The 18,763-nt window shown below is 39.5% G+C and overlaps 1 protein-coding gene across 4 annotated transcripts in view; it reads right to left on the reverse strand.

The window, feature by feature from the left end:
- Positions 1–7,745: 7,745 nt before the first annotated feature.
- Positions 7,746–18,763, reverse strand: part of HIPK1 (homeodomain interacting protein kinase 1) — a 43,307-nt gene continuing 32,289 nt past the window's right edge. For all 4 annotated transcript variants that reach the window (XM_063297400.1, XM_063297399.1, XM_063297398.1 and 1 more), the window contains 4 exons: positions 18,411–18,626; positions 17,330–17,562; positions 14,949–15,082; positions 7,746–13,620 (listed from right to left, as the gene is read on the reverse strand). In XM_063297400.1, coding sequence (XP_063153470.1) covers positions 13,150–13,620; positions 14,949–15,082; positions 17,330–17,562; positions 18,411–18,626 — 1,054 coding nt within the window. In that variant the 3' untranslated portion in view covers positions 7,746–13,149. The remainder of the gene's footprint in view (positions 13,621–14,948; positions 15,083–17,329; positions 17,563–18,410; positions 18,627–18,763) is intronic.

The raw sequence follows: 18,763 nt of genomic DNA on the forward strand, positions 1-18,763 counted from the left end.
CAGATTTTAATAGAGATTTTAAAACCTGTCTTTTGAAGGAACCTTTAAATTTCAGTAATATAATCTTATCCTGGAGTATAACTACCAGAACCCCTAGCCACTGTGATTGATAGGATGCCTGATTACCAAATCTGTTGAAAAATAAAGGATGCTTTTTATTTGGTCTGTGCAAATAATTCCATGAAAGTGTATTTGGGGTATACATACATCCAGAAGACCTCAGGAAGGCCTGGCAGCTGCCATGGCAAACCCTGAAATGGTAGTAGCTGCTTCATAATGCCAAGGAACAAATCCAAAGGAGCACTTCACTCAAGAATCTTGTGGAATGATAAGGACAATTCTCTCTAATGCCACTGATTTTGCACTGAAACATCAGCAGGTTGCCTTGTGGCAGAATATATAAAATAGGCAGTGCTGAATTTGAGCCAGAATCCATACATTTTAGCAGGCATAAGCATAGGCATCCTTCCTGGGAAGGTGGGCACATGTGCATTTTGGGGACTATGACATGGGCATTCTCACAAAATGGCTGCCATGGAAGAAGTTGCCTGTTCACCAAATGGCTGTCACCAATCTCCATTTATCAGAATATAAATTGGTGATATTGCTCCTTGTCACACAGAGTAGTGCCCTGTCATACCTAGTTTATCTTTGCCTTTTTTTTTTCTGGACAAATAGAAATACTTCCATATTGGCCAGCCACATTTTTATGCCACCCAGCATTTTTGTAACCAAAGATGATGCTAGAGGCTGGGGCTTTGTTTTTCATTATCCCAGGTTTCCACTGAATTGAACTGAATTAAAATAATTTTGAAAAAAAAAAAAAGAATAGGCCAGGGAACTCAGCAGGTGCCAAAGGTGCCCCTGGGCACCATATTGTTTTTTCGTGCTTTATTCCAGCTTAATTATCAACATTTCCATCTATCTACCCCCACATACATATATACCAGGGTTCTCCAAAGTGGCCAATATTGAACCTCAAAGGTCAAAGGGACCATCTGTTGTTGTTATTATTATTCACAGTACTATTAGTTTAAAATTATTTATTAAATTATATTCATATAATAAATATTTGGGGGTCGATGAACAATCTGAAACTTCATGAAGTTGAGCTGAAGAGTTTGGGGACCCCTGATCTCTCTCTATCTTTCTATTTATCTCTATCTCTATCTTCTGTTAAAGAACACAGTTCCTGCTCTAAAACTTTCCAGAAACAGAATATGAAACATTCAAAATAAGATTGTACTGGAACACATTTTAAAGAATGTTATGGGCATTCTCACAAAATTGTGGCTTCAGTGGATGTGGCCAATCACATAGCACCCATATTTATTTTATTTACTATTTCAATTTTAATTTTGAGGCTGCCCAATTCCATAGAGACTCTGGGCAGCATTTGACGACCGACAGGAAGCTCTGGCGTGGGCTGGTCCATGAAGTCACGAAGAGTCGGAAGCGACTAAACGAATAAACAACAACTGGGCAGCATACAGATAAAAATTAAAAGAAAACAAAATATATTGAAGGGAAAAAGAAGACAGGTAACTGGAATCAAAACCCTAAAAGCTGAGCAGCCAATAATCAACCAAAGGGGCTTGACCTTCATTCAAGCCCAAGGTCTGGGAGAACAACCAGGTCTTGAACAGTTTACAAAAGGTAAGAAAGGTGGGAACAGTACAAATGTCCAGGGGGTATCATTCTGCAAGGTAGGAGCCATCATTGAGAAGGCACACTTTCTAGGTGCCTGCACTACTGCATTCTGGACCAGCTATAGCCTCCAAGTGGTCTTCAAGGACAGCCCCATGTAGAGCATATTACAGGTAGTCCTTGCTTAAGAATCACAACTGGGACCAGAATTTCAATTGCTAAGCGAAGCGATCATTAAGCGAATCCAACCTGATTTTATGACCTTTTTTGAGATGGTTGTTAAGCGAATCACCATGGGTGATTAAGTGAACCATGTGGTTGTTAAGCGAATCATGTGGTTCCCCATTGATTTTGCTTGCCAGAAGCTTACTGTGAAGGTCGAAAAAGGTGATCACAGGACAACAGGATGCTGCAGTGGTCATAAATGTGAACTGGTTGCCAAGCACCCAAATTGTGATCGTGTGACTGTAAGGACACTGCGACGGTTATAAGTGTGAGAACTGGTCATAAGTTGTTTTTTTCAGCACCGTCGTAAGTCCAAACCATCATTAAACGAATGGCTGTTAAGCAAGGACTATCTATACAGTAATCCAATCGAGAAGTCACTGAGATATGAGTGACTATCTGAAGACCATCCCAGTCAGGAACAGGTGCAGTTGGTGCACAAGGTGAACCTGTGCAAAGGCCCTCCTGGCTATCTGCTCTTTGAGTAGGAGCTGCATGTCCAAGAAGAACACTAGATTGCACACCAGTCTCGCATGGGGAAGTGCAACCACATTAAAGATTAAAGATGTCCCTGGAACCAGAGGGGCCAAACAAACAAAGCCACTGGGTCTTGCAGGATTGAGCCTGAATCTGTTCTTCCCCATTCAGCTGCACAGCCTCCAGGCACTGACTGGATCAAGACTTCAACACTTGGTCGACCTGGGTTGAGATGTATAATTGAGTATCATCAGCATATTGATGGTAGCTAATCCCACACTGACAAATGAGCTCACCCAGTGGTTTCATGTAGATGTTAAACAAAAGGGGCAAGAGAGTTGAGTCCTAACTGTTGGCAAGTTAGGACTCACAGGCATGCCTCTCACCCCGTCAACACCAGTTGGAACCAGCCACAAGAAAGGAGAGAACCACTGCAAAACAGTGCCTCCCGCTCCTAATCCCTGAAGCCAGCCCAATAGGATACCATGGTCGATGGTATCAAAAGCTGCTGAGAGATCAAGGAGCACCAGGATGGATGTAGCGCCCCCATCCCAGCTCTACCATAGGTCATTGACAAATGCAGTCAATGCTGTCTCCATACTGAACCCTGGCCTGAACTCCAACTGAAACAAGTCTAGATAATCCACTTCAGTTGGCAGCTTACTCTAGATAATAGCAGCTTATCCTAGATAAGCCAGGATCCTCTTGAGCTGAAGCCAATCACTATCTCCACCACCTTCCAGAGAATGGAGAGATTGGAGACTGGATGAAAATTGTCCAGGATAGTTGGATCCAGCAACGGCCTCTTAAGGAGGGGGCACACCACAGCTTCCTTCCAGGCTGAGGGGACAACCCCTTCCTGCAGAGAAGTAGGCAGCACCACATTGTCCCAACCACAGGTCACTTCCCAGGCAGCCTTAACCATCCAGGAGGGACCTGATTCTAACGAAAGAGTAGCTGAGCCCACAGACTGAAGGATCCTGTCTACTTCCTCAGGAGTTAGAATTAGACTTGTTCCAGATAATTCTACAAGGCCTTAATTTAAGATATTTCTCTTCATTATGGAAAAATTGGTATTATTCATAGAAGAAAATGGAGAAAAGTTATTATCTTCCACTTTGGTCTGACTCTGTACCAAAGAGCAGCCAAACACATTTCTCTTTCCCAATTATTTTAGTTTTAAATTTTACTTTTTCTATTTTTTTTCTCTTCATTTTTCTATCTGCATTTTTCTTTAACAATAAATCACTCTGAGTGTTCTTTTAAACAAAAAAATCTAATAAAAGGTAAAGATGCCCTAGAGCTGAGCTCAGTTCGTACTGATTACATCCAAGTAGTTTTCTCAACATTGTTCATGCCAATGCTTTCTTAAATGTTTTTTCAACTTTGCAGTCTGGTGCATAGCACTGGAATTCCCAGATGGTTCCCCCACTCAAGTCTAACCAGGGCAGACACTGCTTAGCTTCCAAAGTTACCTGAGGTAGGATAGACGTTGCAATGTACTATTGATTGCTAGGTGTACACTGGAAATAACATATCCAAACACAGGGAATGAAAAATGATTGAAATACTTTATTAAGTTGAACCAGGAATTTGAATTTCTAATATCAGATTAAATCCTGCCAAATCTAATTTAGAAAAATGTGGAAGTTAATGTTTCACTAAGTATATTCCAATAAATACTTCTCAGCTTGAAACCTTATGTATCTATCTACTGATTATTGCAAGAACAAATTGCTATCAGCTTCATGTTATGATAAGGAAAGTAGGGCAAGAAGGAAAAATATCCTATCTAGATGGATTAGGAAAGCTTAATTAGGCAGAATCAGAAGAAAGTAGTGTAGCCTATTCAGGTTAATAACATATTTTTTAGCAAAGGTTGTTAAGAAGGGAGTCATGCAGCAGCTTATGAGGATCCTGGAGGAAATAGGTTATCTGGACCCCTTTCAGTCAGGATTCAGGCCTCGGTATGGGACAGAAACAGCATTGGTCACACTTCTGGATGACCTCTGGTGGGAGTGGGATGGGATACTGCATCCGTCCTTGCTCTTCTTGACCTCTCAGCAGCTTTCGATACCATCTACCATGGTACCCTTCTAGATCAGCTCAGGGGTTGGAAGCAGGCAGCACTGTGTTGTGCTGGTTTTCTTCTTTCCTACAGGGCCAGTTCCAGTCAGTGTTGATTGGGGAGGAGAGGTCCCGGTCCTCAGCCCGGTTTGTGGGATGTCACAGAGTTCAGTACTTTCTTCCGAGGGGTGAGGTTATCTGTTAGCACAGAGTGAGGTACCATCAGTATGCTGATAATACCCAGCTTTACATATCCACCCCAGGCCAATTGAGATGCTGTGGTGGTCCTGTCTTGGGTCTGGAGGCTGTGGGAATTTGAATGGGGAAGAACAGGCTTCAGCTCAACCCAAACAAGACTGAGTGACTTTGCGTGTTGCGGCTCCTTAGTTCTGGGGACTTTCCATCCCTTGTCTGGATGGGGTTGCACTGCCCCAAACAGAACCTGTGTGCAATTTGGGGGTCCTTCTGGACTCATGGCTCCTGTTCAAGTAACAGGTGGCAGCCATGGCCAGGAGGCTCTTTGCTCAACTGTGTGTTGTGCACCATTTGTGTCTATTCTGGACTGGGAGGCTCTGCTCATGATCATTCATACCTTGGCCACCTCTTGTATGGATTACTGCAATTCGCTGTACACAGGGCTGCCCTCAAAAGTATTTGCAAGTTTCAGCTGGTATAAAATGCAGCTGTGTGGGCAGTTATGAGCAGCCCTTGATAGGTGCACAATACACATCTGCCCAGTGGGCTACATTGGTTGCCAGTTTGCTTCTGGGTGCATTTCAAGGTACTGGCGATGACCTATAAAGGCAGCCAGTTGTGAGCAAGATGGCTAATCCCTTCCTCTCCCTGCGCTCAAACCCATGGAAGACCGCTGTTCATGGTATATAGAGCAGCCATCCGGAGCACATGTGGGTGATCTCTCATCCTCTGCTTGTCTGGATAGGTTCCAAAGAACCAGTCTACTCACTGGTTCTTTGGTCTTTGCCACAGTTGTTGGCTCCACTTTCACAGAGATGTCTTCAGTTCAAAATGCCTCCCCTGGAAGTCCATCCCCGACACATTTTTTGAGTGAGGGGATTGCCAAGAATCTAACAGAAGGATGCAGCTCCATCTATTTTTTTCACTGCCCTCTCTGCCCTATGTTTTGTAGGGTCTGTGACCCAGCCTAGAGAGGTGAGCCACCACAGGTTCATCTACAATACAACCCATGATTTCTTGTGGTAAGGCTAATAGCTAACAGTCTGTTAGCTATTGAAGAAGGCACCTTATAAAATATTTAGTTCAAATATGCTGCATATACACTTTAATTTTTGACAGCAAAATAGGTTTTGAATGCAATAATAATTGACAAGTTGGTTTTGAAGAATTTGAAAAAAAGAACAAATTTATGACTTAGATTGACTATAAAAAGGCATTTGATTTTGTTTCACATAGCTGGATTGAGAAACATCTCAAAATTTTTGGAATCAGCAGAAACACTTGGCAATTTATGAATACTTCAGTGAAGTTTTTGTGAATGAAGTTCATGGCTAATGGGGAAGAGTTAGGAGAAGTCGAAATCAAAAGTGGAATTTTCCAAGACTCATTATCAATTGGAAAAAATTACAAAATACCACGACTTGAAGATCAAAGTTGAATACCTATGGAAAAAGAAATCCATTGTTATACCAATCATGACTGGAGCCCTCGGAGCAATACCTAAAGGACTCCCTCAATATCTGAAAATATTGAATTTATTGGACCTGAATACCCTAATTTTACAAAAAACCACCCTGCTTGGAACTGCCTATATTCTTAGATGCTACCTTAATCATTCTTAGGTCCTTGGTTAGGACCAGTATTATTAAATTTCCACCAGACTTAGACTGTGAATCTAATTGTAGATTACATAATAGTAGTAGTAGTAGTAGTAGTAGTAGTAATAATAATATTGTTAAATTTGTATGCTGCCTCTCAATGACTCTGGGCAGCCTTGGGGTCTTGATTCAAAGAGTATACATAAAAGCTTTGCCCATACTGCAAAGGAATACTAATTTACAAGCCAGTTCCCAGTTTCTTGTGATAGAGCATAGTACATGGAGATATTTGAATAGTCTACCTGAAACTCTTAAATGTTGAACTTCACCCTTCATTTCTTCCAAATGAATCAGAAGAGATGAGCATCATGAGCAGAAATAATCACATTTAGCATATGTTTGTGTATCTAAACATACATATATGTGGGGGCAGGGCAGGATCAGAAACAAGTCACCTGCTGCTTAGTATCCCCTGCAAAGGGGCTAACTGCAGTTAGTGTTGTTTGGGCCTCGATTGTCCCCGCATCTATGGCTTTTGCCTTAGCCTGCAGCAATGTGAGATTCCCACAGGATACCTAGACCCAAGTCTATGGCTCACTTGGCTCATGCTGCAACTGAAAAGGGTCTCCTTGCAACTTTTCAGTTGCCTAAATATATACCATGATCCTATGGAAGTGTGTGGCTGGAAAAAAGGATGCCTACCCAGAACAGAAAGGCCTGGAAAATGGAGATAGCTGGATGGGTGGAAGTGAGCAGAAAGAGGGAATATAACCATCTCCCTTAGAATATTCTGAACTGAGCTGCTGTACAGCGAGAATGACAAAGATGATAAGGGGTCTGGAGGCTAAATCCTATGAAGAACGGTAAAGCATCTAGATATGTTTAGCTTAACGAAGAGAAGACTGAGGGGAGCCATGATAGCAGCCTTCCAATACTTGAAGGGCTGCCCCAGGCAAGAGGTGTCAACTTATTCTCCTCAGCAGCTGAGAGTAGGACAAGAAGCAATGGGTGGAAGCTCATCAGAGGGAGATCCAACCTGGAAATAAGAATGAATTTCCTGAGACTATTAAGCAGTGGTCCCTCCCAACCCTATGATTCTCTGGCCTCTGCTCTCCATGTCATTGCTAAAGTTCCATTTTCTTTGCTCTCAGTTCTTTGTGTAGCGTATGGATGCAGATCACTGCCTCTCAGCCCAGATGGAACTAAGAGGAAACAAAAACACCTAGTCTGTCTAGCTATGAGATATTCCATCCTCAGATCATCTCCACACTCAACAGGATTTCCTTTTGATCCTGACTTCAAATTATGCTCCACTCTCAACCTACCAACTCTACCACATATTGCTGGCAAATTCCCTGTTCTCTTAAAGGAGACCTCCCTTTCCCCTTTTTGTTCCTTTTACATGGTATTCTTTTAATAAAAATGGATCTGGTACCATTTCCTTCTTTTACTTTATCTTGCTGTACAACTGCAATTTAAAAAAGGAGTTAACAACAGGGGCTTTTCAAACCCTCAAGTCAGAAATCAACAAATTAATAGAATACAGAAAAGTAACTTTTTTTATTGATGCATTGCAATTGTTCTACATTTTTACCATATTATGTAGAAAATACTTAAAATACAAGCTACTTTGTAAAACCAAAGACAAACATTGAATCCAAAGATAAACCGTGTTTTCACAATGGACCCTTTTCCCATATAGTTAGTATTAAAGTTTTTAAATATCTGTATTTCCTTTTGTTAAAATGATTTTTACATTATCCCCTAAGTACATTGGCAATACAAACATAGATCAATAATTGTCAGAAACTACCTTTATCTAGCGGCTTGTAAAAAGGAAGAGCACAACCAGAAAAAAGTTAAATTCTACACAGTAAACTAGCATATCAAATACATTTAATAAAGTAGGAATTCCATTGCAATATCAAGGAGTCAAGCAGAAATACTAACATTACATATAATGCACTGCTACATGTAGTGAATTAGATAATAGTTCAAGCTGAATCTGAAATCACACATTATATAAAGTTTAGCAACAAACAACTATGTCAACATGCGGCACCATTCATAAGTTAAAAATTAAAACAAGAAAGCAGGGCTGTGCCAATCCCAGTCACCTAGAAGCAATTGAATTTCATGTTTTTTTTAAAAAAAATATTGAAATCAGAGGTATGGTACTGCACTGTTTAACTATGTGCAAGCAGTAAAGCTCAGAAGCTGCCTTTGCAGTGGAGTATCAAGAGCAATGAGGTGAAAGTTCAGCTATCAAGAATGTTAAATAATCAGTTTAATCAATCACAAGTGTGACTAGGTAAAGCATATTTTGTCTTGCTATTACTAAAATTAAGTTTACTTGCAAATGAGCTCAGGTTGCAGAGAAAAGCACAGCTGCCCACATGCAAGTTCTACAGATTTCAGAACTTGCACAAATATTCGGCTGCATGCAAAAATGCAGCCGTGATATTATGGGGGTATTCCAAATTCCCTCAGAAAAGGAGACTGTTTTTGAAACATGTTGATTTTTGTGCATTAATATAGGTTCATTTACATGTAGGCTGCACAAGTGTGAGGCTATTGTTCTCTCTTCTTTCACTGTGAGGCAACCTGGAAATGCACTGGGAGAAAAAGATGCCCCTAAGGCAGTGTTTCTCAACCTTGGCCACTTGAAGATGTGTGGACTTCAACTCCAACTCCCCATGCTGGCTGGGGAATTCTGGGAGTTGAAGTCTACACATCTTCAAGTAGCCAAGGTTGAGAAACACTGCCCTAAGGCCTAGTTCTCACAAATCATATAAGAGGTTACTTTCAAAAATCCCCTTACATCTGGAGCCAGGAAGCATCCTGGACCCAATACGGATGCCAAAGTCGATTAAAATTTCCCACCTACTATTGACTCCTGTACCTGGGGGGAAGGTGAATTGGGAGAAGAGTTCCCAAACCAAAGCATCTGGAATTATGTCTCCTTCCCTGGGATGGTGTCAATCTGGATAAACACTCCAGGTGCATATTGTGAGATTTTACAAGAGCTTAGAGGCAGTAGCATGCTGTGTGTGTAACTTGCCATCTCACCTGCTTTGTGAGAAGGAGGCCTTCTAGGGAAAACCCTTAATATATACTCGTTTGCTTCCAGATATGAAGCGTCTGGTCTCTGGAGCAAATTGCTGAGGAAGCCAGAATCAAGAGCTTGGGAAAATGTCTTTTGTTAATTATTCATAATTGCTTAACTCTAATATATAATTATACTTTAAACAAAACTTTTGTCTTGAAAAGCCAATTCTTGTGTTCACTCAGTAGAAGTGAACTGACTTGAGGTAAAAATATGACTAATCCTTTGAAGGATAGGGGGTTTTTTAGACCTGTACTTTACATTTTCCAAGCAGATTCACTGAAAATCCTTGTCTGCACTGGAAACATTCTAGCAACATTTTTAATTGGAAAAAAATCCACTTTCAAAATTTCTGTAAGGTGGATTGAGCTACAGGTCATACCAGGGGTGGGGCGATAATAATGGGCTTGGCACTAAGCAGAAAACTATTTTGAGAATGTTACAGCAACAGAATGTGTTGACACCAGTGATGTAAAGAACTGAAATTCCTTGGTTATCTTCACATCAACACAGAGGAAAAAATTACAAGAGAACAAGAGTACAGTAAACAAATGTTCACAGCTAGTCATGCTGTTAACCACTCTCCTCTATTGCCAGAGACAACAGATTCCTCATTAGAAAGGAAACTGTAAGGCTTGTGGTCCACAGACTATCTAGAACTATTGGGGTAAGTAGCTTTAAGACCTCTGAAATCTTGGCCTCACTGAAATCATGACCCCCCCCTTCCCCCGAATTCCTGACTAGCGGGTCAGAGTTATTGCCAGTTACCATTTCATAAATTGTTCACATTTGGACTATTATAACATGTGAACATGCATGTTCCAGAAATTGGTTTAATCTTCTTAGATTTTTGTGTGTGTGTAAAGTACAAAATCTAGCCATATAATGTAGATTGGATGGAATACAAACTGGGTTCCAAGGCTGTTAAAGCCTTTTATTGCTGTAGCAATACCACTCTCCAAGACAATTAATTCTCCATTTGGCCAAGGACATTCTTTGCATAATGGCAGTGGTGAAACAAACAATTGTGATAGAACTCAGGAAATCATATTGATTTAAACACTCACCACTAGCAGGCCAGTTCATGTGTTCATTTCCTCACACCAAGTGCTACAGATCTCAAAGCTTTCCAAAAGCGCCAAATTACTAGTGGTGTTGAACAAAACTTTGATCATGTGCTTTCCAGTAAGCTCTCTTTGGTATAAAAGTTCTAATTGTAACACCAGACTAGAAATATTTTATAAGCAATTTCTGCTTATAAGTGATAATGGTGGGTGATAATGTTACAGTATGACCTAAGGGAAAGAAATTGCACATGCTTAAACACCTCTGAAATACCAAATACATTTCCCAATGCATTCCTAGCATAATACTCTCTTAAAGATGCATCAACAGTTAGAACAGTTAAAATTTTGAAGGAGAAAAAAGGGTTACTCAAAATAAAATACTTAGGACATAATCCAGCTAAACTGAAACATTTCTGACACCACACTAAGCCTTGGTTAGAAGCTGCAATTTGAACCTGACTACAAACTATATCATTGTTTGAACTCGCAAACCAAATTATTCTGTCTCCAAAGTACATACACCACCATGGCCAAACCATGATGTAGAACGGCTTTCCCCAAGCTGGCCTACTCTAGACATGCCAATTCCCATTAACCCCCAAACAGCATGGCAGGCTGATCGGCAAATCTTGAAGGAACTGTCTGTCTAGAGTGCATCAGGCTGAATAAGCCAATACTTTCTAGAGGAAACTATCCTACATCATGGCTTGGCTATCATCCAACTGGAAACTCAAACTGTAGCCTGTGTTTATATTGTGGTTAACAAATGCACAGCTTGGCTTGATGTCTGAACTCACTCAGCAGTTTCAGGGGGAATAAACTATAAACATTCTTAACTTTCCAGCTGAAGTAAGTGAGACTACAGAAGTACTCAGCTTTGGCTGAATGATGCCCATTGTTCCATGTGTGTTGGCATTGAAACTTAAAGCAAAATGGTTTTGCCACCTATATCTATCCTTAGTGGGACATATTTGATGAATTGCTTCAATTTGACGGAGAGCGGAGGGGCTTGCTGGTCCATCATAAGGCAAGCTCACTGTAAACTCTAGTCACACTACATAATCATTTAAGGCACTACAATATTGGGGGGGTGGGGAGGTACACACCAGTCACACATACCTGTGCAAAACAAATCAGAAGATATCCTTGTCTCTCATGCAGCTTTTTTTTTCTTTTCTCTTTCTCTCTCAGTGCTACAGTGATGAGCTCTAGGCGATTGCATTATTTCACATACATTCCAACATGTATTAACAACTCATTTTGGTTTAAATACAAAGGAATATATCAATTTCATCCCCAGAAACATTTAAGAGTTAGACAAACACTTAAGTACAGAGTTCAAGTATAATCACTACACATTTTGATTACAAAGACAGAACATTTGGGATTAGCAGGAAATTTTGCTTGTTGTATTTAATTCTAATCAATATGTACATATTTCATTTTCTGTAAAATATTAAAACATCACCATTACAAAACTTCTAAAATAGTTTTAAATTCAGTAATAAACATTTAAAATCTGCAATTTGTGTGTCATGTTTTTGCAATTCCTACATGCATGTATTGTATACAAGTCTTAATAAGAGCGCTTTAATGTTTCCTGCCAACAAATTCCTGGAAGGAGATGCTGGCCGAAGTATAAAAGGTTTACATTTCAGTTAGGTTGATGTTAAAGTGAATTTTGGATTCTTCAGCTAAATGAAGCAGGCAAGGAAAGATAAGATGGGTTAGAGACCCTTGCATTTCTGAGAAAAGAATCCAGCTCTAAATGTTATTTTTAAACTGAAGGAGTATAATCTAATGGCCTAGACTTCAGATAAACTCTCCAGAAACTGCATCTCTATTCAGTTTACTGAGCCTCACAGGAAGAAATTCCCAGTGGCTTCTGCCCTGAAAACAGTAATGCAATCCTAAATATTTTCAGGTAAGAGCAAGAGCTTCTGGACAATGCAGCCATAACATTACAGACTGTGATCTCACAACAGAAAGCAAATTCATATTTCTGCAATTATGTTTAAAAAATCCTCACACCTTCATTTTGGAAATTCACACATTAAAAAATATGTGGTTTAAATGGAAACTGTTTACAAAAATGCTACGCTATCCTTCAACAGAAATAATTAAAATCAAGGAGTTGGAGAGCAATATACATATGTCTATGTACACAGATAAGCTGAACAGGGAGGAAATAACTGCTTTTGCAGAATTCAGCTCTTGCCGATCAAGAATATGAATTACAAAATTAAATTTAAAATACTAACTCAAGTTTATAAAACAGCCCTAGCAACCTAGAGTTAAATGTGCATTTTAGTGGCAATATGAGTTTGTGCAAGCTGCTAAAATAATTTAAACAAGTACTATTTAACTCTAATAAGTTTTTTAAAGAACAGCTTCTTTAAAAAAAAGTCATTGATTTGCTTTTCCCTTCTGATTAACACAATAGTTTTAAATAAATGGGGTTCAGGCCTTAGTTGTTTGTTTTTAAAGCATGAATAAAAATTAAATGTAAAATCTTAATGAGAATTTGATTCAAAAGATTCTACCCAGTCATCCCTTAAGTTTCCCCCGAACAGCAGGGCTCCACCAACAGTGCCACCTGATTCTGGAGAGCATAAGCAGAACTGTCAACAAGGGGATGATTCCCCATTATTTTCCTTGAATTCCACAGAGGTTCCTGTTGTGGAACTGTGAGAATACTGCAAAACCTACTGCAGATCCCTTCACCTCTATGATCATTCACCATTTCAAGTCAATCTCTGCCCCAAAACTACAAGTAAGAATACTGATTAATCTTGGTAGGGCTTAGTGGGTATCCAGTGTAAATCGCAGATCCTCTGGAAGCACCAATGTAGGACTGGGCAGCAAATTGATGTTGATACTGAGCAGGTGCTACGTTGGCAGAGGTTAGCAAGCTGGGCCCCACACTGACTGGGACCTGGTGCACCAGAGTGCTTGGATGAGTTGTGTATGTGGTATGCCTGGAGGAGCCCTGAGGGGAAAAGAGATGAGCAATTGAATTTGTGGAGCCCAGGGTGGCAGCAGTAGTAGGCGCGTAGGTGTACATGTGAGGCTGGCTTGCTGTGGCTGCTGCCAAGTGAGGGTGGACTGGGCTACTATGCTGGAATGTATACGGAGCCTGAGCAATTGTTGTTGGCAGGGGAGCAACATAGGCCTGCTGTCTGCGGGGAGCTGGATTTCCACTTCTCTCTTGAGAGGCCAGTACAGTTGCTTGCTGGTTCTACAAAGCAAGGAAAAGGCTTAGAAAGAAAGCATTCAGAACAATATTATACTTCTTTTAACAATATTAAAAGAAACTTATGATAGGAGGAGGAGGAGAGGGAGACAAAGCAATGCTCCTGGCACGTATCAGATGAAGAGTACTTTTTCCACTCAAATAGGATCTACCTTCTGGGGCTTGCAACGTAGCACTCAGAGATACTTCAACTCCATAAACAGCCTTCCTAGCTCCCCTAATTTGTATTTTCATTTTCAGAAAAATTAACATCTACAACTGCATAGTAAAGGAAATATTCTGCACCATCCATTTCCCTTCTTTGTAGGGTGTATCTGAGAGCATTCTATGACACAATCTTGGGGAGGAGGAATAGGTTGCCTTTTTGGCTTTTCCAGGGGACATCTATCTAAATCATTTGCCTGTTTGCTTTCTGGGATATGCATTTCATGGTTTGCTGCTGGCAGAGGGGCAGGGGTGACAGTGTGCATGCATGCCATTTAGGCTGATAATTCATTGATCTATTTGAAATTGGGAGAATAGTTTCTGGGGAACCAAACTTTTTTAGTTTAGTTATGTGAAAATAGTATTCTTGGTTATGCACTGCAGAGATAAATATAGGGTTTAGTATTTGGGCTCACATCCAATCTTTACCTTGCACTCAACTCTGGGGGGAAATTTGGTTGATCACTCTAAGTCAACAGGCCTTGACAGCATTTTTTTTTTTCGGCCTAGACAGACGCCCACAGCAGCCATTGTGTAGTTTTGTCACTGTTTCTTCAAATTTCTAGCCATGCTCATAGTCATCTGTCAGGGGAGGGGGGGTGGGGGCAAATGATGAAATGTGTGTTGCTACCTCACAACACAAACCTCGTGATGTACAAACTTGCACTCAGTATTTGAACACAAATATTAAAGTTATGGTGTGCATTGTGACATTGCAACACACAATGTATTACTTTTCATCATTATGGTTTGTAGTGGATGCCAGTGGCCATGCTCATGAGCCCAAAATGGTCAGAAATCTGATATCTGATTAATCTTGCTCCAAAAAGGAGGCATGAGGATGGTTTAATGGGTTTTCCTGGACAATGCAGAGGGCTGAATTACATGATCCTTATGGTCCTGTCCAACTCCAGAATTTATGAAGCAAAAACAGAATCAACCACCAAATGCAAATTTGTTTCAGTACCATTGCCCCTTGAAATTTCCATCTATCACAAATTCCTATTTTGGGATTTCCTTTTTAAATGTTCCTTTACTATGTAGCACTGTTAACTGCTAATAAGCTGAACATCGCAGCAGGATATAGCAGGCAAAATAGTTCTACATACCTGGCTAAGGTTGAGTGGCTGTACACCATTTGTCACTACCCGATGTTGCCGATATCCAGTTGGTGTGATACAACATCCTGAAGTCTGCCCACTTACAGATGCCATTGGCTTAATCTTGCTCAGGTTAAAGACTCCTACAATAAAAACCACCAAATTTCCTCCATAAAATAGCCTCCTTTTTAATAAACCTGGAAAGAGGATCCAGTCCAAAAGCTAGGTATCTCCTTAAATTTTTAAAAGAAAAAGTTCCTGAATAAGGCCCAAAACTCTTTGGGGATAAACCATATCAAGGTGTCACCAAAGGGGAAAGGCAAAGTCCTGGGGAAGGCACTGCCCTCTTGAAGCTATGAGTGGACAAGGGATGGAGCTCTGGGGAAGGAAAGAGGCAGGCTTTAGGAAGAGCTTTAAACCGAGGCCAGATGTTCTAGATCTCTACTGGATGTCCTAGAATTTGGACATATCTATGAACATTTTGATTTGTACAACAGGAAACCAATCATATCACAAGTTATTTCTGAACATAACATTCATTTCAAAATTGGTTTGCCCTTTTAACTGTGGGTGAGGAGGGGTTCATGCTAAGCCCTCCAAGATGTGCCCCCTAACCAACATCTAGTTTATTATCTTATTTCCTTCACATTACTGCATATACTTCTTAACCAAGTAATCAAAACCTGCACACACAGAAGAATTACAATACTAACAATATATAAAATCCTATCAGCATAAAACTCTTAATTAAAATGGCAAAAAAGAGCCCCAAAATGTTTGCCCCCCAAACCCACAAAAAAAGTTTTCAGTACTGCTATAAAGAAGGAAAAGGGAAGTTAATATTTCCATGAAAGTTAATCTTTCCAAACTATCCACCAACCTATTGCATTGGTGCCTGAGCTAAAGAAAGTACTTAACAAGAACCAGCTTTAAGGTTTGAAACCAGATCTTAAAATAATCTAATTTTAGGGAAGTATTTTAAAGCATTCACAGGCTTTAAGGTATATTTTTAACAACTCTCCTCTTGGAGTGATAATTAAGCACACTTCTAGTGCCCTTATTCTTTTTATTGTTTTATTAGTTTGATTTTTAAACAACTGCAACCTTGTGATTCTCGGCGGTATACAAAACTTTTTTAAAAATTCCACAATATAACTAGTGAAACAAACCAACCAGCCAATCAAACCCATTACTATTAATTTAAATTACACTATCCCAGTAACAGTCAGCACATTGATGGCTTTATATTAATTAAATATTCTTGACTGCTTCCTTTACTGCATTCAGTGAGACTATTAGATAGCCATATTTAATTGGCTACATAAAATGTATTATCATTCCACATGTGTTAAATTGTAGATTGGGTTGCCTCAACTATGAGTGCTGCAGAACAAAGCAAAAGCAGCCTGGGAATATATGGACAAAGAGGTTTCTAGAAATAGATACCTGCACAATCTAAATGGGAGAAAGATTTTTACTAAACCAAAGTTAAAGAAAAAATGTAAAATAATCACTGCAACTCTATTAAAAATACATAACTATCTAATTATAATGGAAGGAAATAATATTACAAATGAGAAAAAAATCCTTTACCAACTGTATAGTTGTACAAGTTAATGAGATAACAATAGAGTAGTAAAATTTAGAAATTCTGAGCTTGATTCTGGAAGCTTTTACACATCTCTTTCTTTTTTGCATTTGCTACAAATAAAATTTTCCCACTCTGTTGGGATTTACCTTAAAATCTCAAAATGGTCTATCTGCCACCCTAATGCTTAAAGAGGAAGATTAATTATAAATAATAGAGATTGACTACCATTATGAATGACTTGGGGAAATTATGATTATATTGAATTGGAAGAAATTTGTGCATACCTTTGCTTTTTCCTAGTAAACAGTTTTTCTTTTATATTATATATAACTAAAGAACTGTGATTAGTACAGAATACTTAGTAAGAAAATATTAATAAGGTTACAGGAATGCACACATACACATACTTCTTGCATGCATCATACTGAAGAGAAACATTTAGTTTACAAGCACATCAGGTTTGGTCATTAATACATTTGTTATTATTTTCTGAAGGAGATCACATTTATATTAATTTGTTGTATTCTGAATGTATCCATTATAAAGAATATTTTTAAAAGCATTTATTTATTCTCAGATAACCTTTCCCTTTTGGCTAAGAGCCATCATTTAGCAAATAGCTGAAATGCCTACATGTTGCTGCTGACAATTACTCTTTGGTATGTTGATTATGAAAGCTGTGCAGGCAAATACTAACAGAAAACACACACAATATTTTAGCAAAACCTGGGTAAAGCTGGGAGGAAAAAACTCAGCCCTGCATTATAGACCAACACAGTTTGTAGGCAAGGAACCTTACCTGAGGCCTGGGTGGCTACAGTACAGTCACTAAGCTGTGTTTTCAGAGGCACAATAATGGTACGGGAGGTGGAGCTTTCAGCCGCCCCTCTACTTGGCTCCAGCGCACCACCAGAGCTCCTGAGCGTGGAAAGTGCATCTGATGCATAAGGGCTAGTTAGTGAAGAATCTGAATCAGGAGAGTCATTAACAGTAACATAGCTGATGACGTTGGATCTCTGCTTCATGCCCAAGCTATGAGAAAACAATAGCACCTTATTATTTACCTTATTTATCTTAATCTTATTACAGTATTTAGAAAAATGCATATACAAACTATTCAGCAACCCAAATAGGTCAGATAAAAAGAAATAACATAGGTTGTGCAATGCGGTCAATGATCTGATTCCAAAAAAATGCTTCAGAGCACACCGAAATGTGAATTCTGCATCCACCTGCAACTCTTGTATTATTCTGAATACAAACTGTATTAAATACATTTGCATCCTACCACTTTTCCAAAAGCTTTGAGTAGCATACATGAAATCTATCTTATTTCATTCTCACAACTATCCTATAAGGTAAGTTAGACTGACCTAACAAGGTCCACAACTTTTTATATGATGGAGAACAGTTTGGAGCCAGTCCAAAACTAATACTTCTAGCACAAATCCTCGAAGTAAATTAAAGCTGTGAAAGGTTTGTTTAGTTATACAACTTCAAAAGTATGAGAAAGCCACTATGCTTCAAAACAGATGAACTTTTCCACTAGCTCTACATCAGTGTGTAACATGAGATGTATAACACTTATGTACATATGAACACAGGACCTTATATCCCATCAAACTATTGTTGAATCTAGACAAGAATTATCAATGCAGACTACAAATAACTTTTCAGGGGTTCAGAAAAGGGATTCTTGACACCTTCAACCCTACCTAAAGATTCCAGAGACTGAGCCTTGGACCTGTCACCTGAAAATCATATACTCAACCATTGAGCTATGAGCCCTTACTCTTTTTTGCTTCATGACTCTTTCTCATTGTAATGTCTTAATGAATTACATATATGAAATTCCCTTTGAAAGAAGCTTATGCCTCTACCTTCCAGGTTTGTATTTGTTGTCTTCCTCTTCATCAGTGTCACTGCGGATGGTGATAACACTAACAGGAGGGCTGGGGGTATCTGGAATAACAATGGGCTGATGCTGCTCTTGCACTGGAAGGAGAGCATTGGAGGAAGAAGATGTGGCACGCAGAGGACTGCTTCCAATTAGAGAGTAGACTTGAGATGGAACAGCCTCTAAAGTAGATGCAGGCCTATGGGGAAGATACATTGATAGTTATGATAAATAAATTCATCCACCAAAAGCACAAACCGAGCTGATACATTATGGATGGCTCTGAGCTTGCACAGTTGTTCCAGCTCAAATAATCATGTACAACCCAGTACAAAA

Source organism: Candoia aspera, chromosome 3 (genome assembly GCF_035149785.1).
Source record: "Candoia aspera isolate rCanAsp1 chromosome 3, rCanAsp1.hap2, whole genome shotgun sequence".
NCBI lineage: Eukaryota > Metazoa > Chordata > Lepidosauria > Squamata > Boidae > Candoia > Candoia aspera.